A 23,643-nucleotide genomic window follows, 5' to 3' on the forward strand; every position below is an offset into this window, starting at 1 on the left:
GTTAGCCACTCAGTTGTGTCCAACAATTTTTGATCCCATGGACTGTAGCCCACCAGGCTCCTCTGTTCATGGAATTCTCCAGGCAAGAATACTGGAGTAGGTTGCCATTCCCTCCCCTAGGGGATTTTCCCAACCCAGGGATTGAACCCAAGTCTTCTGCATTCCAAGCAGATTCTTTACCATCTGAGCCACCAGGGATTTCAGATAGGGAAGTAACAAAAATAATATTAGGTTCTATCTATACCAGAGAAAGGACCTGATATTTTTAAAAATCTGAAAGTGGAACATGAAATAAAATCTTGAGAAAAAGAGTTGAGACTCTGTTTAGTCTGCTCTTGACAATATTTTGGAACTCTCATCATCTGAATACTTTTTTGCATAGTGGTTAATCACTTTGGAATAATATGGCTTATTTAAAAATCTTAACAACATGAAAACATACCATTGATCTAGAACAACTTATTTCAGCCTAAATTACAGGTTTAAGGTTTGTTTGCTTTCATATACAATTTTAGAAGACCCTGGAATATGACTTAATGAGGCTGAGTTACTCAGTAGAGCCACCTAGAACCTAAGGAAGGAGGCGGGATTTGAACACCAGAGCTCATGCTCTTTGCCAGTTCATGATCACTTGGTCTTCCTACTTCTTTAGATTATTTTATTCATGATAAGCTGGCAGAAAGGAAGAATCAAGTATGGAAAGGAAGTTTAATTTGGGGGTTCAATCATGATGACGGCTGAATAAATCTTTTCAGTACCGCACAAGTTAACATACACTCATCAGTGTTGGAGTCTTCGTTATACAACTTACTCAGTGTCAAAGAAGTCAATGGCAGACTTTAAGAAGTGCTTGTAAAGAATTCTGAAATTGCTCTTGCGTGACCCCACAACAGCTTATCTTTCTGATTCAGCAAGGAATATAGAGGACAAATTGTGAAAAAAAAAAAAAAAAAGCAAAAGCTTCTTTTCATCTCTCAGGTTAAGGTGGTTTAGGTCTCTTCCTAGGTTTTCTTTTATTAAAGCACTCTTAAGCCATGGATTATTAAGTAATTATCTATCTTTCAAATAATTAAAACATTCAAGTAGGTTAGAATACAAAATGTTTTATAAATATTCTGTCAAAATACTAAATTAAACAAAAGTATCAGATCATACAAAAACTTTGTTTTGTTTAAAGATAGAAATAATGTTTTGCTCGGAGAAACTTTTAGAGAAAAATAAACAATTATGAGATAAAAACCATCTGCAGCTCACTACCAGGAGATAAGCACTGTTAATATTTTTTACTATATATATATATATGTATATATTCATGTGTAGGTATGTATGCATATGTACATATAAATGCACAGGAACGTGCAACAAAATGTCATGAATGTGTTTACATATCCGTAACAATTTATTTGGTATTTTGTAGAAAAATATTCTATCTTATTCTCTAATAATTAATGTTGACAAATGTTTATAATAACATAAACTTTAATGAGCATCTTCATTTTTAGAATAAATTCCTGAGCATATAATTGCAAGTTCAAAGAGTATGGTTCTTTAATATAGGTGTATGTTGTTTTGGTGTATCAATAACTTTGATGTATGTTGTCAGGTTACAACCACCTGAAAGATCATACACCAAGAATAAGACAGTAACTTTCCTTAAATTCTTTTAAACTGGGACTTGTCAGAAAATATACCTAATTATATTGGAAAGGCAAAAAAAAAATGTTATATCAATTGTTGAACATCCATTTCTTTGTGATTTCTACTGAGATAAATATGCTTTTTCATCATTTTCTTGGCCTTCTATATCTTCCGTGATTATTTTGTCTGTGTTTAAGGTACAGAGTCATTGTTTTATTATTTATTAGCAAGAGGTCTTTACATATGAAGGATTAAAATCTTTATATGTATTATTTTTATAGGCATTAAAATTTGCCTTTTCATCTTATAGTGTGTTGAACCAAAAATCTTTTACTTTCTATATAAGAAAACAAATCGAAACTTTCTTTTAAGAATTCTTCTTTTGGTTTTATGCATAAAATAGCCTCTCTGCTCTAATTACATACACCTATTTCTCTTTCAGAATGTTATAATTTTGATTTTTACATTTAAATTTTAACATATAAGATATTATTTTAGTATTTGAAGTAGATAGCTAACTTTGAATTTTTAAGATGGTTAGTCACTTAGTCGTGTCAAACTCTTTGCGACTCTGTGGATTGCAGCAAGCCAGACTTCCCTGTCATCACTGATTCCCAGAGCTTGCTCAAACTCATGTACATCACGTCAGTGATGCCATCCAATCATCTCATCGTCTGTCATCTTCTTTCCCTCCTGCCTTCAGTCTTTACCAGCATCAGGGTTTTATCCAAGGAGTCAGTTCTTCACATCAGGTGGCCAAAGTATTGGAGTTTCAGCTTCAGTATCAGTCCTTCCAATGACTATTCAGAACTGATTTCCTTTAAGATTGACTGGTTGGATCTCCTTGCAGTCCAAGGAACTCTCAAGAGTCTTCTCCAACACCACAGTTCAAAAGCACCAATTCCTTGACACTCAGCTTTCTTTATGGTCCAACTCTCACATCCATACATGACTACTGGAAAAACCATAGCTTTGACTAGATGGACTTTTGCTGGCAAAGTAATGCCTCTGCTTTTTAATATGCTGTCTATGTTGGTCATAGCTTTTCTTGCAAGAAGCAAGCATCTTTTAATTTTATGACTGCAGTCACCATCTGCAGTGATTTTGGAGGCCAAAATAATAAAGTCTGTTACTGTTTCCACCGTTTCCCCATCGATTTGCCATGAAATGAAGGGACCGGATGCCATGATCTTCATTTTTTGAATGTGGAATTTTAAGCCAGCTTCTTCACTCTCCTCTTTCACTTTCATCAAGAGGCTCTTTAGCTCTTCTTCACTTTCTGCCATAAGTGTGGTGTCATCTGCATATCTGAGGTTACTGATACTTCCGCCAATCTTGACTCTAGCTTGTGATTCATCCAGTCCAGCATTCCACATGATGTACTATACATAGAAGTTAAATAAACAGGGTGACAATATATGGTCTTGACATATCCATTACCCAATTTGGAACCAGTCCGTTGTTCCATGTCTGGATCTAACAGTTGCTTTTTGACCTGCATACAGATTTCTCAGGAAGTAGGTAAGGTGGTCTGGTATTCCCAGCTCTAAGAATTTTGCACAGTTTGTTGTGATCCACACAATCAAAGGCTTTGGCCTAGTCAATAAAGCAGAAGTGGATGTTTTTCGAATTCTCTTGCTTTTTCTATGATCCAATGGATGTTCACAATTTGATCTCTGGTGCCTTTGCCCTTTCTAAATCCAACTTGAACATCTGGAAGTTCGTGTACTGTTGAAGCCTGGCTTGGAGAATTTTGAGCATTACTTTGCTTGCTTGTGAGATGAGTGCAATTGTGCGGTAGTTTGAACATTCTTTGGCATTGCCTTTCTTTGGGATTAGAGTGAAAACTGACTTTTTCCACTCCTGTGGCCACTGCTGAGTTTTCCAAGTTTGCTGGCATGTTGAGTGCAGCACTTTCACCATCATCTTTTAGGATTTGAAATAGCTCAACTGGAATTCCATCACCTCCACTAGCTTTGTTCGTAGTGATGCTTCCTAAAGCCCACTTGACTTCACATTCCAGGCTGTCTGGTTCTAGGTGAGTGATCACACCATCATGGTTATCTGGGTCATGAAGATATTTTTTGCATAGTTTTTGTGTGTATTCTTGCCACCTCTTCTTAACATTTTCTTCTTCTCTCAGGTCCGTACCATTTCTGTCCTTTATTGTGCCCACCTTTGCATGAAACGCTCCCTTGATAGCTCTAATTTTCTTTAAGAAATCTTGAGTCTTTCCCATTCTGTTATTTTCCTCTATTTCTTTGAATTGATAACTTGTAACTTGTAAAAAAATTGCTAATGAAATAATCCATTCTCCTCATTACATTTACTATATGTTAAATTAGCCTGTATCTACTCTCTACACTGGAGAAGGCACTGGCACCCCACTCCAGTACTCTTGCCTGGAAAATCCCATGGATGGAGCCTGGTGGGCTGCAGACCATGGGGTCACTGAGAGTTGGACACGACTCAGTGACTTCACTTTCACTTTTCACTTTCATGCATTGGAGAAGGAAATGGCAACCCACTCCAGTGTTCTTGCCTGGAGAATCCCAGGGACGGCGGAGCCTGGTGAGCTAACATCTCTGGGGTCACACAGAGTCGGACATGATTGAAGCGACTTAGCAGCAGCAGCACTCTCTACACACACATACACACACACACATACGGGCAATGTATCTGTGTGTATGTATATATGTAGATAGCTATATATTTATTGTGTTTGTGCTTTCTGTTTTATGCCATTGATCTCTGTAACTTGTTGCAATCACCACTGTTTCAACAAATTGTTTTACCTTAAAAGTACCTTCTCATCAATTAAGATGAAACTGATTCACCATATTACTCCTAGTTTTCCAATTTTTTTGCCAAGCCATTTAAAAGTATTTCTCAGGTTTTGTCTTTATTTTTCTCAACTACAGGATTTATCTTTTAAATATACTTAATTTTCTATTATCAAGCTTTCTTCTAATAGGCATCTATTTTTTTTTTCATGAAAATGCCTTGCAGTCAGGCATCAAAATCAAAGAAATAAAAATATTGTTGCATCCCTGCAACAATGATTTTAACCAACATCAGAAGTGACCATGTGTGCTAAAAATGCCAGAGTTAAAACAGAGCAGGGAGCAGGAAGTGAGGTAATGTGAAGTCTCCACTGTGAGTTCTTGGCCACACCCCAGTTTATTTCTGGAAAATGCATGTGGCATCTATTCACATACATTGCTATCTTTATATTGTCCAGGATATGCTAAATTGAGTAACAACTCCAAAGGCAGTCTGTTTTAGAAAATTACTTAGAAGAGAGAGTTAAATTAGGTTTTATACACAAAATAGACACTTGGAGGCTCTTCTGGGACTTGGTGTAACTTAGGATAAAACAAGCTACTGTTTTACGATGTTTTGATCAGTGACTTGTTCTAACACCTCTTGTCATGAGTCCTGCCCAGCACCGTGCAGCCGTGAAATGTGTGTTCTCCTTATGAACACGTAGAGTTGTAATTTGGGAATAGTTTTCTTGGTGGAGCAGATGAATTAGTATTGATCCATTGACACTCTTTTGTCCATAGGGCTTCATGCCTGAAGGTATATAAAAAGATGATTGGCTGAGATTAGATGTGCAGCCTGTGACTGGGGAGAAGTGTAGAATTACTTGGCACACACAGGGATTTTAGCCAAGACTGTGGCTGCATTACATGTTTTAATCAATTGCTGCTAACATCAAAGAGTTCCCTGATACACTGAAGATTTTGCCTGATTGGTATTCTGGTCCAAGGACTCCATCTCTCTCAACCTCACTGATGTGTTACAAGAGGATTCTACCCACCCCAGCAGTGCCTTTTCAATCACATTTCCTAGAGAAGAGTATCTGTGGAGTATTATAAGTAATTTTTCCTTTTCCTTCATCAGATTCCAACAATAAGACTAGGAATGACCTGTGGGCATTCACATGATTTTACTTAATTCTATGAGAAATATCCTGAAGAACTTCCTTGGCCATTAAATAAGAAGTCTTTTCCCTTACTCAGAGCATGATCTACTTTCATAAAGTTTTGCACTTATCTCCAGAAGGTGGGCTTCCCTGGTGGCTCAGAGGTTAAAGCATCTGCCTGCAATGCGGGAGACCTGGGTTTGATCCCTGAGTTGGGAAGATCTTCTGGAGAAGGAAATGGCAACCCACTCCACTATTCTTGCCTGGAGAATCCCATGGACGGAAGAGCCTGGTGGGCTACAGTCCACAGGGTCACAAAGAGTCAGACATAACAGAGCGACTTCACTTTCTTTCTTTCCAAAAGGTGGTCTTTATTAATTTGCCTTTCAAGCTGGAAAAAGAGAAGTCGATTCCTTGTGAATTCTGCTTTAAAATTTAACCCTCAGGCGGTTAAAGCCTCTTTATCCAAACCGAGTCACTGTTTAATGAGGCCTCTTTATAATCACTCCAAAACACACTTTCAAAACAAAAGTTAGAAAGCCTGTATGATCCATTCTCAAGAAAGATCTCTTTCTGTTCAAAACCCGTCCTGACCTTTTTGTTGAAGAAGAACAAAATAATGTAGTAACAAAAACACAAGTGGCTGCCAAAGGAAGGGGAAAAAAAAAAAGAGTTCCTGTAAGGGGCTGAAACAATAAATCTCCTCTCTGTTGAACTCCCAAAGGGAGTGTGTGCATTTCCTCCCGTTCTTTATCAGAGCCTCCGAAATAAGTAGGAATGGGCAGTAGCTGTTCACATCCAGCACACCTTTTCCATTTGCTAAGGCACTGCCAGGCTGGGAGGGTGTTGTCCCTGCCTGACTCTGGAGAGAGGAGCCGCTGTGACCATCCTCGGGCACTATGAAGCTGCTTCAAGGCACCATCTTTTGTCTTCTTCTGTCCAATATTTCTAGCGCTGAGCAAAACCCAGGTACCGTTTTCTCTTGTTTTTCTGATGGTGTGGATTAGAAACCACCTGTCAGATGCTTTGAGCCTCAGTTTACCTTAAGGGAGTTTGCCCTGAAATGCATATGCAGCAGTGCATTTGCTGAGCTGAGCATGTGCGTGTGCGTGTGGCTGGAGAGTGCACGGAAAAGGCACCACAGAGAGGATGCTTGTTTTCACTGAAGGAAAGCGTTTGCTGCGGTGTGTTCCATGGCATCCTAAAGGTGCTGGGAATGTACAGTAGCCTTTTTGGAAAGTCACAGTCTGAGAATCATATGCTGGTTAAAAATGGATTTCTAAAAAATGTTCTCTTTTCAGATGTAAGTCTAGATATAAGAAGGTTGTCATGTATGGTGAAAGGCTGTAATAATCAGAAATGTTGTGTTGCAGTTGCTGGCCAATTATTTGTCCCAACTATTTTCTGGCTCTGATAAAATAAGAGGTAAGCCCCTCATTGGATAAAGCCCCCTGGGGAAGTGAATCTTAATATCTTGAGAGGGGAGGGTGAGAAAGGAGGAGAGTCACTTGATTAAAGTGTATAGCACATATCTACACAAGTATGTATAATATTTTGCATAACATTGCAGGAAATTTATAGACATAAAAATCCTACTGATTGACTGCAGGTTCTGAGACTTAAAGAATATATATATGCACCTATATAAGCCCTGACTATATTAATAACCAGTTGCAAGAAATGATTACATTTGACTTTTAACCTTTCTGGAGAGATTTACTGTAAGTAATTAAATTTAGTCAATATTTATTAGGCTCCCACCATGTACTCAGCAGTACAAGGTATGCAAAAATGAGTAAGACATTGTCCTTGCCCACAGTGGTAAATACACCACTGGGAGAAATAAACATGTAATTCTAACACAAGACAGATTTAATAAGTGCAAAAACCAAAATACAAAATGTTATCATAAAAGAACACAGTTGGGACACATTAATTCTGACTCTGAGGAGCCCTGGGGAAAAAAAAAAAAAAAACACCTCAATTCTAATTTTATTTTCCCATGCCCTCCTCTAGGAGATCTTCCTAACCCAGGGATTGAACACAGGTCTCCCACATTGCAGGTGGATTGTTTACCATCTCAGCTACCAGCACAGCCCCTAATTTTATTTTTCATGTGCTTTTTTCAAAATTCCACTGATTACAAATTTCCAATTTGCAGTGATCATGTAAGAAAAAATAAACACACTCCTTCTTGAACAATATTTATCTTTAATTTCTCAAAATATGTGTATACATTTAGGACAAATATCCAAACACTAAAAAATCATATACAATTGATTACAGCCCATCTGGGAGCTTCCAGATTTAAGTTGCAGTGGGTATCAAGACCAAAATTTAGCTTAGATGATTTACAAAGTTCTGATTTTTTCTGAACAAAAATTATTCATGAGGTGACACAGGAATCAATGCACTAGCTTATAAATAACCCTGCAGTTTGCATGGGAGAGATTGATCAGAATCGGTGCTATGAGAAACACTGCTCATAAACACGTGTCAGGTCAATGTAAATTCTGAATGTCTGAGTTCAGCTTCTTGCCATCCCAGGTCTGCAAGCATCAATAAGTACACTACGGCCCTTGCATTGTTAAACTCTGGATGGATTACATGTCTTTCTGAAAGCAAATTGGAATAGAATCCATAGAAGCAGGCTGCAAAACCTGACTGCAAGGAGGATGGAAATGTGAAGGATAACCCAGAGATGACCTGGCAGTTTTTTTCTTTTTCTGGTATGGTCATGTTAAGAAAATACCAAGGTCTGTTAGCTCACTGGCAATGATACCAACCTCTCTGCTAGTAGTATCTTCTTTCTAAGGAACTTTTAACCCAACTAAAATAATTTCTCATTTGAGCAGAGACAACAGTTACATAATGACTATCTGCTTCAGCCTCTGTCAATGAGCCTTTGTTAATTTAAGGCAAGTGTCTGTAAAATCTACCCCATTTATTCTAGAAAAAGAAGCACTAGCTCCAGAGAGCATAAATCGACCAGCTGAGTGAAGTCCAGAAGGGATTGGAAGAGATTTTCCCATCCACTTATATGATTTTGCTACACCTGGTTCTGCCTGTTTTATGTTTTCCTTCCTAGATATGGTACAGGAAATGAAGCATTTCCTAAGCTGATTTATTAAGTTCTTTTCCTAATCCCCTGTACCGGAAACACATTGATTTCAAAGCTTTACATGTTCCCCAAGCTTAGAATACTTAACATATTTCATCAGCAGAGTTGATTATAGGGGTACAGAGGGAGGCATTTCATCTGCCTTAAATTCACAAGTTATCAAGAAGGTCCATGTTTTTGGGTTTGTTTTTTTTTTTTTGGCATGGTAATTTTTTTTTTTTTTGGCATGGTAATTTATCCCATTCCAAATAATGATCTTTCAGAGAAATTGACTACTTTTCTTTTTCTTTCTGATTTTTTTGTCAGTCTCAGATTTAAATAAATACAATATAGTCTTTTGTACTCTTCGTGAAAATCAAGGAAATCTTTCTGCATGGCAGTGAGTGACTTTTTCTATTACTTCGTTGGTGGTATAATATTTTACAATCTCTAATTTGGAGAGCTGTTCTATTGAAATATGTATGGGAGCTTCCTGAAAAGGAACTGTCATTCTTTCTCAAGGTTTTCTAAATTGTATTTAACACTGAACAGACCCCTACAGTGGCTTTTAAGCTCCTCTGGCTTTTAAGTCTAGATTGATGAGTTTTTGACTGTCAGGAATGAGAAAATTTAAGTGAAGAAGGATTCCAAGAAAAAGGAGGCCCTGGAAGTAATTTATTTTTCAAGTGTCATTTGCCTCTTTGAACTTTGCATTCACTTAGGAAATATTAAAATGTTTAAGGCTTTTACAAGCAGAGCGAACATCACATTATTGGTGTCTGAAGATGAATTTAACTGCTTGTTGAAATTTATTTGTTAGGGGTTGAACATTCTATTTCATGGGGAAAAACAGATTGAATGCACTAAAAGGCAGATCCTATGCTAGATGCTGGGGTTTATAGAGATCAATAAGACTCAATTATTGCCCTAGAAGTGGGGAAGAGGAGGATGAGTCAAATAGTTGGCTCATCCTCCAACCCTAACTCTAACCCCAATTTATAAGTTTGATTATATCAGAAGTCTTAAGTTGTAAATAATGTTTATGGAGAATTTACAACTAGCTTAGTTTGGAGTGTAGGAATATCAACAAAGCCTTCACATAAAAATGGAAATTATGATAAACTTTGAAACTTGAAAAACTGGAGATCCTGGATGGATGAAATTTCTTGAGTCGGAACTTTAAAGCACTATGTTCTAGTCTAGAAATATTAGGAGGTGACAGGTTGAACAGAGGTTATGTGTTGGAAATACAGTCTCAGAATATGTTGAATGCCAAGGTTGGAAACATTGACTCAGATAGTTAACTATTTTGAAGACTCTAAATGTGTTTGAGCATGAGAATTATGTCAGCAGGATAAAGATTAGACTATTATTGTCAAGATAAAGAAGAACTAAAGAAAATGGTGCAAATGGTATTACAAATCAATAAAATGAAAAGAAGGGTCAATGAAGAGCTTTAAGGAGGTAGACAGTTTGTGATCTGACATATTATTGACTGATTATGAGAAAAAATCACTGAGATATAAAGAGAATGTTATTTGAATAACAGAAATTGGGAAATAGATTGGCACCAGGGCTGGGAAAAGATAGGAGGAAATGGTTTAGGTGAATTTGATTTTGGACATGGTGAGTCTGAAATCCTGATGAAATACTCAAATAGAGGTGGCCAAGGATAGATTAAATTTGTCTGGTGCATAGTTGCCCACCTGTGCCTGGAGGTGATGGTGAGAAATGAGTGTTCTTTACACTTGTTTCCCAAGAGTTTTTAGTCTTGTCCTGCCCAGTGGAAGATGAGCAACATAGAGAAGCAATTTGTTTCTCTTCTGAATGTTGATATTTATAACTGACTTGTGGCACTTATTTTCATAGTCATTTGTGTACATATCTCCTCTACCAGACTATAAGCACCTTGAAAGTAAAGGTCATTATTATTATAACTTGTGTAGTAAAAGTTCTAAACATAATAAGGATATGAGAAGCTGAATGAATACCTAAATGCATGACATATTATTCTTTTTTTTATTTTTAATGTCTTCATCTGATAATCACTTATTGTTTACAACCTTATCTTTGTGAAAGGGCTTCCTAGTGGCTCAGATGGCAAAGAATCTGCCTGCAATGCGGGATACCTAGGTTTGATCCCTGGGTAGGGCAGATTCCCTTGGAGGAGGGCATAGCAACCCATTCCAGTATTCTTGCCTGGAGAATCCCCAGGGACAGAGGAGCTTGGCGGGCTATAGTCTATGGGGTCCCATAGTCAGACATGACTGAGCAATTAACCACACATCTTATCCTTGTGAAAAGGTTATGGACAGATATGAATCACAGAACATAACATGAAAACAAGTGGATTATTTTGATTCCTGGCTATAGAAGTGAGCACCAAATATAAGGAAAGGGGCTTCTTATGAAAGTAAGTCATTTCCAAACTGTAGCAGAGGAGATGATAGGGATAGGTAGACGACCTAGTATCAGCTAATAGTAATTTACAGCAAATCTGGAAGGATAAGCTACTCTGACAATAATCATTGGGAGAAAGGATATCTAAATAGAACTGATTCTATTGGGTAGGCCAAAAACTTCATTTGGATTTTTCTGTAAGATGTTATAGAAAAACCCAAACGAAGTTTTTGGTCAATTGAATGTTTCATGTCTTTTTTGGATGTCAAATATTTTATGTAATATTTTCTTAAAGTTATAGATATTTAAGGAGAAACCTTGCTTCTCACTTCTCAAATATACAAAATGGCTTTTTTTCCTTAAAGCAAAGCTCACAAAAGAGAATTTGGAAGAAAATCAAATAAATATCATACATCATTAATTCATATGTTATTTTAGGTAACATCTGAGTTACTTCAGAGCAGATTATCGTACTTATTACTTCCTCCTAGACACTTACCAATAGAACTTACCTGAGATGGGTGACCTCTTGTAAAAAGAGTGAACCAGTGTGGAATCAAATTCAATGGGAAAAGTTTTCAGTTTCCTAGCCATTTATTTTGCATTTTTTCTTTACTCCACTTTTTTTTTTTTAAATCGATGGTCTCTGTCTAAAAATAGAAGTGGTCATTCTAGAATTTTTATTTCCAAGAGATTCATAACAGTTGTCAGCAAATTGTCTGGCAGTTTTATCTTGCTGATCATAATTATTTGTATACTGAGGGAAAAAAAGATAAACATTTGAAGGTTTCAGAGAGCTTCTAATTTACTGGATAATTGCCCATCCTTTCCTTTTCATTGATGAAGTTGGAGTTCAAGCTTCAGGGAAATACTTTAACTTGCGAATAATTGTCTAATCCAAGTTCTTTATATTCTTTTTGTCTTGGTCATTACTTTCCAACTTCCTCTTCACCTTTGAGAACAATTTGAGATATGCTTTTCTAAACACTGAATGTCGAAGCAGGAATTTACTCTAAGCGACATTCCATTCATTTCCTGTGTAATGAGTGTCTCCTTTCCTGTTGCTGAATTCCTGTGGGTCACTATAGCTCTATCAGGCTAGGATAATAATGCCTGTTGAGTGTTTAAAGACGTTCTTTTAGTTGACAAATAAGATCTTTTTGCTACCGTTGCACACATATCAGCAGTAGCATGGGAAACATTAGTGATGTCAGTTACATTTAGAGAGGCCACTATATGATTCCACAATTTCAGCCACCATAAAAAAGGCGTTTTCTAAACATCAATAGAGATTTTGTGTCTTGTGGCATGACATATCAGTAGGGATAATCATAACCAGTCTCTAAATAGAAGCAGCCACCTACATCCTCTCGGGATGTGTTTAGTCTAACCATTGCTATGGCAACCTGTCAGGTGTAGCCTGACAGTATCTTGTCTCACATGAATATCTCTTGCTTTCCTGCCCGCTGTTGTTCTGATCCTAAGGCATGCTTCTCTTACAGAACCCTGCCTGGCACGGTTGTGTATCTGAGCTAGATGTATAAAAGAGCCTTAGCACTCTAGCCTTTGCCAAAAAGAAGAATGGGACCAGTGAATGCTTTTCTTTCCTATGGCTGCTCCAGTTTCACTATTTTAGTTCTCTGCTCCTTTTCCTGAGATTACTTTCCTCTACAAATTGTACACAAACCCTTGTTTGGCTCTGCTTTTTCAGAAAGCCAGGATTTATAATTTTTTGATGGGAACATTTTGGCTTGGATGATAATATATATAAATTATACTAGAATTTCTCTGATACTCTAGTTGATATTCACTACCTTTCGTCCTCTTCACTTCAAGAAAAAAAAAAAATCTAAAAACTTTTGTTGAATAAGTTAAACAGTATTCCAAGCAGGTCCTTTTCTAAGGCAATCATCTGTCTGTATAGAGTCAGTAATGAATTATATTGTAAGGTCGATAGTCAAAATGTCAATGACATTGATTTTACTCATAATGTTCTGCTCTTCTGAAATGTGGCTACCCACTCCAGTATTCTTGCCTGGAGAATTCCATGGACAGAGGAGCCTGGAGTCTGTGGGGTCACAAAGAGTTGGACACAACTGAGTGACTAACACTTTCACTTTCATCTGAAATGTAAAGTGATTTTTATTCTGTTTAATCAGTCATATTCTGGCTCCAACCTAAATTAGTTGTGTCAAAACCCGGAGAATGGTGATCACAACTGGGTCTGGTCTAAGTTAACCCAGATAAATATTGTCACAACATCTACTAACATCTACTGTTTGTGGTGGCTGGCACTTTATATGCCTTCTATCACATTTCAAGGCTTATTTTATCATTTCCATTTTACTGATTATAACACTGAGGCTTGGAGAGAGTTAAAGTTATGATAGAGTGATAGTGCTTAAAATCAGAGAACATTGTTCTTCAAAATTTCCCTTCTAGCTTGCTGTCCTCCAGTGTAATGGAACTGCAATAAGTTGAGTTTTTCTAACTGAAAAGTTTAAGGGTAGAGACTCACTACTTGAGTAACTTAGAAGCACTGCTGCCTCTCAAAGCACCTCCAGGACCTGTAAACGTTAAACTAAGACTGCAATGCAATGAGTGAGTTTCTACTTAGTGATAATTAGCCTCTGAATATCCTGAATTTAATTAATTTTTAATGATTGAGTTGAAAGAAATTTTAGGCATTTCCCTACCTACCCACTATTGTGTTGGTTGAAAAAAAATGTTCTTTGTTCTAATATAAATGTCAGTGAAGCTAATATAGGACTTAAAAGAGAAAGAAAGAAGTGAAAAGGAAATAACTATTGGTAATTAATTACCTAATGTCACATTTATAATTCTTCTGGAGCCAGACAGTCTGGATTCAAATTCCAGCTCTGCCACTTTCTGTGTGAACTTGGGCAAGTTACTTAACCTTCAACTTTTTCAGCTATAAAACATGGATGAATACAGTCTTACCTCATGGGGACATTAGAAAGATCATGGGAGGTAATATACATAAACACCAAGAATAGTATTCCAGTGTATAGTGACTCTATGTTTTGCTGAACTTGAGAACTCAGAATCCTACAGTTTATAATATCCCATTCCTTAGATAAACTACTTCATTGCCAAGTTGATTTCAATCTAGGATCAGCAGATATTTAAATAATTAGAGTGTGGATTCTCACAAAGAGAAAAATCAGCACATAAAAATTTTTCACAATGAAACTGATGTTGGATTGGAATATGATTGCCAGTTATGTTCTTAACCATATTATATACAGGCACAATTTGACATATACAAACTGGTGTATTATCTAGTATCCCTTTAAGGTTTGTAAGTTATTTAACTCTGTGTATAAACTAATCACTCAAATTAATAAGTAAAATTGTGTATGTATTTAATGAAAATTCTAACTTTTCAGACTGAGATTGTCAACTTTCTCAAATATGATTTCCTGTCCTAAAGTATTGAGCATTGCTTACTCTAAGAGGTGGGATATGTTAGTGGAAGGAACTTTGGTCTTAATGTGAAAACCAACTTTGGATCCAGCTTCTTAGTATGCTAAGGTCAGCCAAGATCCTATATGCTTGTTATCCTCAGTTTCTATATCTAAAAATGAGAAAAACAATCATTCTGACAGAATACTGGTGTTAAATGCTAAGTGGAAAACCTATTTTAGATGCTCTGTAGGTCATAACTCACTATTAAAATTTAGTTATTAATATGCCACCTAATATTTAACTCATGGAATCAACAGATGAAGAACACATTTCATAAATTTGAGAATTCTTTCTAACTGGCTGGGCCTTTAACTGCCAACCCATTATGACTGTTTGAATCATGTATCTTTAAATATGTTTATGGCTGCTACACATTTGAATTACCATGTGTTGAAATCATACCCAAGTTATAAAACTCACACACACAAAACACAGGAAATCATTTGTATCACACATTGAACTTATTTTTAACTAAAGTGGAAAAAGAAATGATTTTATGTGCATATGTTTGCGTGTTTGTATATGTGTGGTTTGAACCGTGAAGTCAGCCCTCCAGGGAATTTAGAAAGTGTCAGGACATAGATACTGAACTCTCAGACACTTACCCTGGGGAGCTGAGGCCACTCCTGCACTTGTCAGCTCAAGGCTATTGTGACTATCCCTCTATCCCACAATGAGACATCCCCTATTTATCCCTCCTTCCAAAAATTCAGTGGGTTTTTTCCCTTTAATTTTCTTGTAATTTATTTTTTACTGAAGGATAATTGCTTTACAGAATTTTGCTGTTTTCTGTCAAACCGCAACATCAATCCATAGGTATATGCATGTCACCTCCCTTTTGATCCTCCCTCCCATCTCCCTTTCCATTCTACCCCTCTGGTTGATACAGAGCCCCTATTTGAGTTTCTGAGATATACAGCAAATTCCCATTGGCTATCTATTTTACATATGGTGGTGTAAGTTTCCATGTTACACTTTCCATACATCTCACCCTCTCCTCCCCTCTCCCCATGTCCATAAGTCTGTTCTCTATGTCAGTTTCTCCATTGTTCCCTGTAAATAAATTCATCGGTACCATTTTTCTAGATTCTGTATATATGCATTGGAATACAATTTTTATCTTTCTCTTTCTGACTTATTTCACTCTGTATAATAGGTCCTAGGTTCATCCACCTCATTAGAACTGATTCAAATATTTTCCTTTTTCATGGCTGAGTAATATTCCATTGTGAATAAGTACCACATTTCTTTATCCATTCATCTGTTGATGGACATCTATGTTGCTTCCATGTTCTAGCTATTGTAAATAGTGCTGTAATGAAAAATGGGATATGTGTCCTTTTCAGTTTTGGTTTCCTCAGGGTATATGCCTAGGAGTGGGATTGCTGGGTCATATGGTGGATTTATTCCTAGATTTTTAAGGGATCTCCATTCTGTCTTCCATAGTGGCTGTATCAATTTACATTCCCACCAACAGTGCAAAAGTGTTCTTTTCTCCACACCCTCTCCAGTATTTACTGTTTGTAGACTTTTTGATAATGGCCATTCTGACTGGTATGAGATGATATCTCATTGTAGTTTTGATTTGCATTTCTCTAATAATGAGCACTGTTGAGCATCTTTTAATGTCTTTGTTAACCATCTGTATGTCTTATTTGGAGAAATGTCTGTTTAGGTGTTTTCCCCACTTTTTGATTGGGTTGTTCGTTTTTCTGGTATTGAGTTGTATGAGCTGCTTGTATATTTTGGAAATTAATTTTTTGTCAGTTGTTTCATTTGCTATTATTTTCTCCTATTCTGGGGGTTGTCTTTTCATCTTGCTTATAGTTTTCTTTGCTGTGCAAAAGCTTTTAAGTTTAATCAGGTCCCACTTGTTTACTTTTGTTTTTATTCCCATAACTCAAAAACTAGAAGATGGATCACAGAGAATCATGCTTTGTTTTATGTCATCAAGTGTTCTGCCTCTGTTTTCCTCTAAGAGTTTTATAGTTTCTGGTCTTACATTTAGGTCTTTAATCCTAAATTTTGAGTTTATTTTTGTGTATGGTGTTAGGAAGTGTTCTAATTTCATTCTTTTACATATGGCTGTCCAGTTTTCCCAGCACCATTTTTTGAAGAGGCTGTCTTTGCCCCATTGCATATTGTTGCCACCTTTGTCAAAAATAAGGTACCCATAGATACATGGGTTTATTTCTGGACTTCCTATCTTGTTCCATTTGTTTATATTTCTGCCTTTGTGCCAGTACCATACTGTCTTGATGACTGTAGCTTTGTAGTATAATCTAAAGTCAGGACGGTTGATTCCTCCAGCTCCATTCTTCTTTCTCAAGACTGCTTTGTCTATTTGGGATCTTTTATGTTTCCATATGAATTGTAAAATTTTTTGTTATAGTTCTGTGAAACATGCTGTTGGTAATTTGATAGGGATCACATTGAATCTGTAGATTGCATTTGGTAGTATAGTCATTTTCACAATATTGATTCTTTCTATCCAGGAACATAGAATATATATCTCCCTATCTGTTTATGTCATCTTTGATTTCTTTCATTGGGGTCTGATAATTTTCTGTGTACAGTTCTTTTGTTTCCTTAGGTAAGTTTCTTCCTAGATATTTAATCTTTGTTGCAATGTTGAATGAGATTTATTCCTTAATTTCTCTTTTTGATTTTTCATTGTTAGTATATAGAAATGCAAGTGATTTATTTATATTGATTTTGTATCCTGAAATTTTGCTTAATTCACTGATTAGCTCTAGTAATTGTCTGATAGTATCTTTAGGGTTTCCTATGTACTCTATCATGTCATCTGCAAACAGTGAGAGCTTTACTTCTACTTTTCCAACCTGGATTCATTTTATTTCTTTTTCATCTCTTATTGCTGTAGCTAGGACTTCCAGAGCTATGTTGAATAATAGTGGTGAAAGTGGGCACCATTGACTTGTTCCTGATCTTAGGGGGAATACTTTCAGTTTTTCACCATTGAGAATAATGTTTTCTGTAGGCTTATCATATATGGCCCTTAGTATGTTGAGGTAGGTTCCTTCTATGCCCATTTTTTTGAAGAGTTTTAATCATAAATGGGTGCTGAACTTTGTCAAAGGCTTTTTCTGCATCTATTATCATATGGTTTTTATCTTTCAATTTGTTAATATGGTATAGCATATTGTTTGATTTGTGTATATTGAAGAATCCTTGCATCCCTGGAATAAACTCAACTTGATCATGGTGTATGAGCTTTTTGATGTGTTGCTGAATTGTGTTTGCTAAATGTTTGTTGAGGATTTTTACATCTTCATTCATCATTGATATTGGCCTGTAGTTTTCTTTCTTTCCGTCTTTCTTTCTTTCTTTCTTTCTTTTTTTCTGGTGTCTTTGTCTGCTTTTGATATCAGGGTAATGGTGGCCTCTTAGAATGAGTTTGGAAGTGTTCATTCCTCTGCAATTTTTAAAAAGAGTATTGAAGGATAGGCATTCGCACTTCTCTAAATGTTTGATAGAATTCTCCTGTGAAGCCATCTGATCCTGGGCTTTTGTTTTTTGGGAGATTTATTTATTTATTTTTTAATCGTAGCTTCAATTTCAGTGCTTGTAAATGGGTTGTCCATAATTTCTATTTCTTCCTGGTTTAGTCTTGGAAATTTGAACTTTTCTAAGAATCTGTCCATTTCTTCCAGGTTATCTATTTTATTGCCATATAGTTGTTCATAACAGTCTCTTATAATCCTTTGTATTTCTGTATTGTCTGTTGTAACCTCCCCTTTTTCATTTCTAATTTTGTTGACTTGATTCTTCTCTCTTTTTTTCCTTGATGAGCCTGGCTAAAGGCTTGTCAATTTTGTTTATCTTCTTAAAGAACCAGCTTTTAGTTTTATTAATCTACTATGCTTCTTTTCTTTTTCATTTATTTCTGCTCAGGTCTTTATGATTTCTTTCCTTCTGCTATTTTTTTTCTTATTTTTTCTAGTTATTTTAGATGTAAATTTAGGTTGTCTATTAAGTATTTTTCTTGTTTCTTGAGGTAGGATTGTATTGCTCTTAGAACTACTTTTGCTGGGTTGTCATGTTTCCATTGTTATTCGTTTCTAGAAACTTTTTGATTTCCTTTTTGATTTTTTTCAGTAACCTGTTGGTTATTTAGAAATGTGTTATTTAATCTCCATGTGTCTATGTTTCTTACAGTTTTTCTCTTGTAATTGTTATCTAGTCTCATAGCACTGTGGTCAGAGAAGATGCTTGATATGATTTCAATTTTCTTAAATTTACTGAGTTTTGATTTGTGACACAAGATGTAGTCTATTCTGGAGAATGTTCCATGTGCATTTGAGAAGAAGGTGTATTCTTCTGCATTTAGATGGAATGTCCTGAAGATATCAATGAGATCCATCTCATCTAAGTATCATTTAAGACTTGTGTTTAGTTATTAATTTTCTGTTTTGGTGATCTGTCCATTGGTGTGAGTGGGGTGTTAAAGTCTCCTACAATTATTACGTTACTGTCAATTTCTCCTTTTATGTCTGTTTGTGTTTGTCTTATGTATCGAGGGTTTTCTATGTTGGATGCATAAATATTTACAATTGCTATATCTTCCTCTTGAATTCGTTCCTTGATCCTTATGTAGTGTCCTTCCTTATCTCTTGTAATATTCTTTATTTTAAGGTCTATTTTGTCTGATATGAAGATTGCTACTCCAGCTTTCTTTTGCTTTCCACTTGCATGGAATATATTTTCCATCCTCTCACTTTCGGTCTAAATGTGTCTTTAGGTCTGAAGTGGGTTTCTTGTAGACAGCATATATATTGGTCTTGTTTTTGTATCCATTTAGCCAGTCTGTGTCTTTTGATTGGAGCATTTAATCTGTTTACATTTTCTTAATTGTTTAGGGTTGATTTTATAGATCTTTTCCTTTTCTTGTATTTCTTGACTATGTAAGTCCCTTTAACGTTTGTTGTAAAGCTGGTTTGGTGGTACTGAATTGTCTTAGCTTTTTCTTGTCTGAAAAGCTTTTTATTTCTCCATCAATTTTGAATGAGATCCTTGCTGGATATAGTAATCTTGGCTGTAGATTTTTCCCTTTCAGTACTGTAAATATATCCTGCCACTCCATTCTGGCCTGCAGAGTTTCTGCTGAAAGATCAGCTGTTAAGTGAATGGGGTTTCCCTTGTATGTTACTTGTTGCTTCTCCCTTGCTGCTTTTAATAATCTTTCTTTGTGTTTAGTCTTTGTTAGTTTGATTAGTATGTGTCTTGGGGTGTTTCTCCTTGGGTTTATCCTGTATGGGACTCTTCATGCCTCTTGGACTTGATTGACTATTTCCTTTTCCATGTTAGGGATATTCTCAACTATAATCTCTTCAAAAGTTTTCTCAGATACTTTCTTCTCTTCTTTTTCTGGGACCCCTATAATTCGAATGTTGGCATGTTTGATATACTCCCAGAAGTCTCTGAGACTATCCTAAGTTCTTTTCATTCTTTCTACTTTATTCTGCTCTTCAGAAGTTATTTCCACCATTTTATCTTCCAGCTCACTGATTTGTTCTTCTACTTCAGATATTCTTCTATTGATTCCTTCTAGAGTATTTTTTATTTCAGTGATTATGTTGTTTTTCTCTGTATGTTTATTCTTTAATTCTTCTAGATGTTTGTTAATTGATTCTTGCATTTTCTCCATTTTTCTCTCAAGGTTTTTGATCATCTTTACTATCATTATTCTGAATTATTTGTCAGATAGTCTGCCTATTTCCTCTTCATTCATTTGGAATTCTGTCTTTCTAGTTTGTTCCTTCATTTGTGTACTGTTTCTCAGTCTTTTCATTATTTGTTTTTTAACTTAATGTGTTTGAGATCTCCTTTTCCCAGGCTTCAATGAAAGTTGAATTCTTTCCTTGAAGAAGGTTGAATTCTTTCTTCCTTTTGGTTTCTACTCTCCTAAGGTTAGCACAGTGGTTTGTGTAAGCTTTTTATAGGGTGAGACATGTGTTGTTTTTGTTTGTTTGTTTGTTTTTCCTCTGATGGGCAAGGCTGAGTTGCAATCCTGTCTGCTGAAGACTGGGTTTGTATTTTTGTTTTGTGTGTTGTCTAGGTGAGGCATCCTGCACAGGATGCTACTTGTGGTTGGATGATGCCAGGTTTTGTATTCAAGTGGTTTCCTTTGTGGGAGTTCTCACTAATTGATACTCCCTAGGGTTAGTTCTCTGGTAGTCTTGGATCTTGGAATCAGTGCTTCTACTCCAAAGGCTAAACTAATGCTCAGAATTCTCCAAGCCAGGCTTCAGCAATACATAAAACATGAACTCCCTGATGTTCAAGCTGGTTTTAGAAAAGGCAGAGGAACCAGAGATCGAACTGCCAACATCCGCTGGATCATGGAAAAAGCAAGAGAGTTCCAGAAAAACATCTATTTCTGCTTTATTGACTAGGCCAAAGCCTTTGACTGTGTGGATCACAATAAACTGTACAAAATTCTGAAAGAGATGGGAATACCAGACCACCTAACCTGCCTCTTGAGAAATTTGTATGCAGGTCAGGAAGCAACAGTTAGAACTGGACATGGAACAACAGATTGGTTCCAAATAGGAAAAGGAGTACGTCAAGGCTGTATATTGTCACCCTGCTTATTGAACTTCTATGCAGAGTACATCATGAGAAACGTTGGACTGGAAGAAACACAAGCTGGAATCAAGATTGCCGGGAGAAATATCAATAACCTCAGATATGCAGATGACACCACCCTTATGGCAGAAAGTAAAGAAGAGCTAAAAAGCTTCTTGATGAAAGTGAAAGAGGAGAGTGAAAAAGTTGGCTGAAAGTTCAACATTCAGAAAACGAAGATCATGGCATCCGCTCCCATCACTTCATGGGAAATAGATGGGGAAACAGTAGAAACAGTGTCAGACTTTATTTTTTTGGGCTCCAAAATCACTGCAGATGGTGATTGCAACCACAAAATTAAAAGACGCTTACTCCTTGGAAGAAAAGTTATGACCTACCTAGATAGTATATTCAAAACCAGAGACATTATTTTGCCGGCTAAGGTCCATCTAGTCAAGGCTATGGTTTTTCCTGTGGTCATATATGGATGTGAGAGTTGGACTGTGAAGAAAGCTGAGCGCCGAAGAATTGATGCTTTTGAACTGTGGTGTTGGAGAAGACTCTTGAGAGTCCCTTGGACTGCAAGGAGATCCAACCAGTCCATTGTGAAGGAGATCTACCCTGGGATTTCTTTGGAAGGAATGATGTTAAAGCTGAAACTCCAGTACTTTGGCCACCTCATGAGAAGAGTTGACTCATTGGAAAAGACTCTGATGCTGGGAGGGATTGGGGGCAGGAAGAGAAGGGGATGACAGAGTATGAGGTGGCTGGATGGCATCACGCACTCGATGGACGTGAGTCTGAGTGAACTCTGGAAGATGGTGATGAACAGGGAGACCTGGCGTGCTGCAATTCATGGGGTCACAAAGAGTCGGACACGACTGAGCAGCTGAACTGAACTGAACTTCAAAGGCTCAGGCTTGATCTCTGATCAGGAACAAAGATTCCACAAGTGGTTTGTAATGGTATTAAGTGAGATTAAAACAAATATCCAAAAACGAGAAGCCAAAGATGAACCCCAGACAAATGGCAGTTACAAAATCAAGTAAATGTAATTAAAATAATGGAATATACACTTATACACTGATGAGCAAAGTCAAAATAGTCCAACAGAAATAAAGTGCTGTAGGTAGACCAGGTAAAGAAATAAAAAATTATATTTACCAGTTAAGAACAAAACTAACTAAAGCACAAACTGGAAAAGAAAACTAAACAACGTGCCAAGTGGGGAATAAAACAATGAAAACAATCTAACAAATATGTTGAGAGGAAAGAAAAGAAAGAAAGAACAGATATCCAAAGTTAAATAGAGGTAGATAAAGAAGGTTTATATACATTAAAGATTAGCTGCAAGGGGAAAAGAACAGTAAGAAAGGAAAACAAAAGAATAAATGTAGAAAAAAAAGGTTAAAAAATTAAAGTTATAAAGAGAAAAGAAAAAAAGGGAAGAGAAAAAAAAAGGATAAAAAAGAAAACTCCACAGAACTGCAAACATAGAGGCAGAGGTTTATAACAACAATAAAGAGTGTGACTCAATGTACACAGATAGATATACACCCATAATCAAAATCAAAACAGTCCAACAAAAATGAAGTACAATAGACTGACCCAGTAAACAAAGGAAACCAAAAATTATATCTACAAGAACAAAACTAACTAAAGCACGAACTGGAAAACAAAACTAAAGCAAGGTGCCAATTGGAGAATAAAGCAATGGAAATAAAACTAATAAATATATTGAGAGGAAAGGAGAGAAAAAAAGAAAGAATAGATATGCAAAGTGAAATATAGGTAGATAAAGAAGATTTATATATGTTAAAGATTAACTGCAAGGGGAAAACAACAGTAGGAAAAGAAAACAAAGGAATAAATGTAGAAAAAATAATAGTATGCTTAAAAAATTAAAATTAAAAAAAGAAATAGAAAAAAAAAAGGAAAACTCCACAGAACTGCAAAAGTCCAACATAGAGGCAGAGGTTTATAAGAAGTGTAAAAATTGTGACTAAGCAAAAAAAAAAAAAAAGGAAGCTCAAAAGCTTAATAGGATTTCTTAGTACCAATAAAATTGACAACTACAACAGAGGGGGTGGGGAAAGGGGGACAAATCCAAAAGAATCTACAGGATAAGACAAAAAATAAAAATAATAAATGTTTTTCTTGAGTCAGTGCTGTCAGAGTCCTTTCCCTCACTGGGAGTCACAGTCCAGCTCACCTCCCTAGGATGCCCTCCAACACTGTGCTGATCTCTGGACCCGCTGTGGAGGCAGCTCAGATTCTAATCTGGTCTGACTCCTGTGTGTTCTTGTCACCAACGTCTGCAGCTATCAAAACTAGCACGTTTTATTTTGTGGGAGCTCTCAATGTTCTTTTATATATTCCATAGACACAGTCTGCAGCTTGTACAGCTAGTAGGAACGTTCGGAGTCTGCTTCCTTAGCCACACACCCCCTGGCTTTCAATTGTGGTTTTACGTCCACCTCTGCATGTGGGTCAGACACCA

The 23,643-nt window shown here is 36.4% G+C and overlaps 1 protein-coding gene across 2 annotated transcripts in view; it reads left to right on the forward strand.

The window, feature by feature from the left end:
• Positions 1-6,221: 6,221 nt before the first annotated feature.
• Positions 6,222-23,643, forward strand: part of EMCN (endomucin) — a 130,674-nt gene continuing 113,252 nt past the window's right edge. Inside the window, exon 1 of one of the 2 annotated variants that reach the window (XM_069593624.1) lies at positions 6,222-6,535. In XM_069593624.1, the coding sequence (XP_069449725.1) occupies positions 6,466-6,535 (70 nt within the window). In that variant the 5' untranslated portion in view covers positions 6,222-6,465. The remainder of the gene's footprint in view (positions 6,536-23,643) is intronic. The other variant, XM_069593625.1, reaches the window with a different exon arrangement.

Source organism: Ovis canadensis, chromosome 6, assembly GCF_042477335.2.
Source record: "Ovis canadensis isolate MfBH-ARS-UI-01 breed Bighorn chromosome 6, ARS-UI_OviCan_v2, whole genome shotgun sequence".
Classification (NCBI taxonomy): Eukaryota; Metazoa; Chordata; class Mammalia; order Artiodactyla; family Bovidae; genus Ovis; species Ovis canadensis.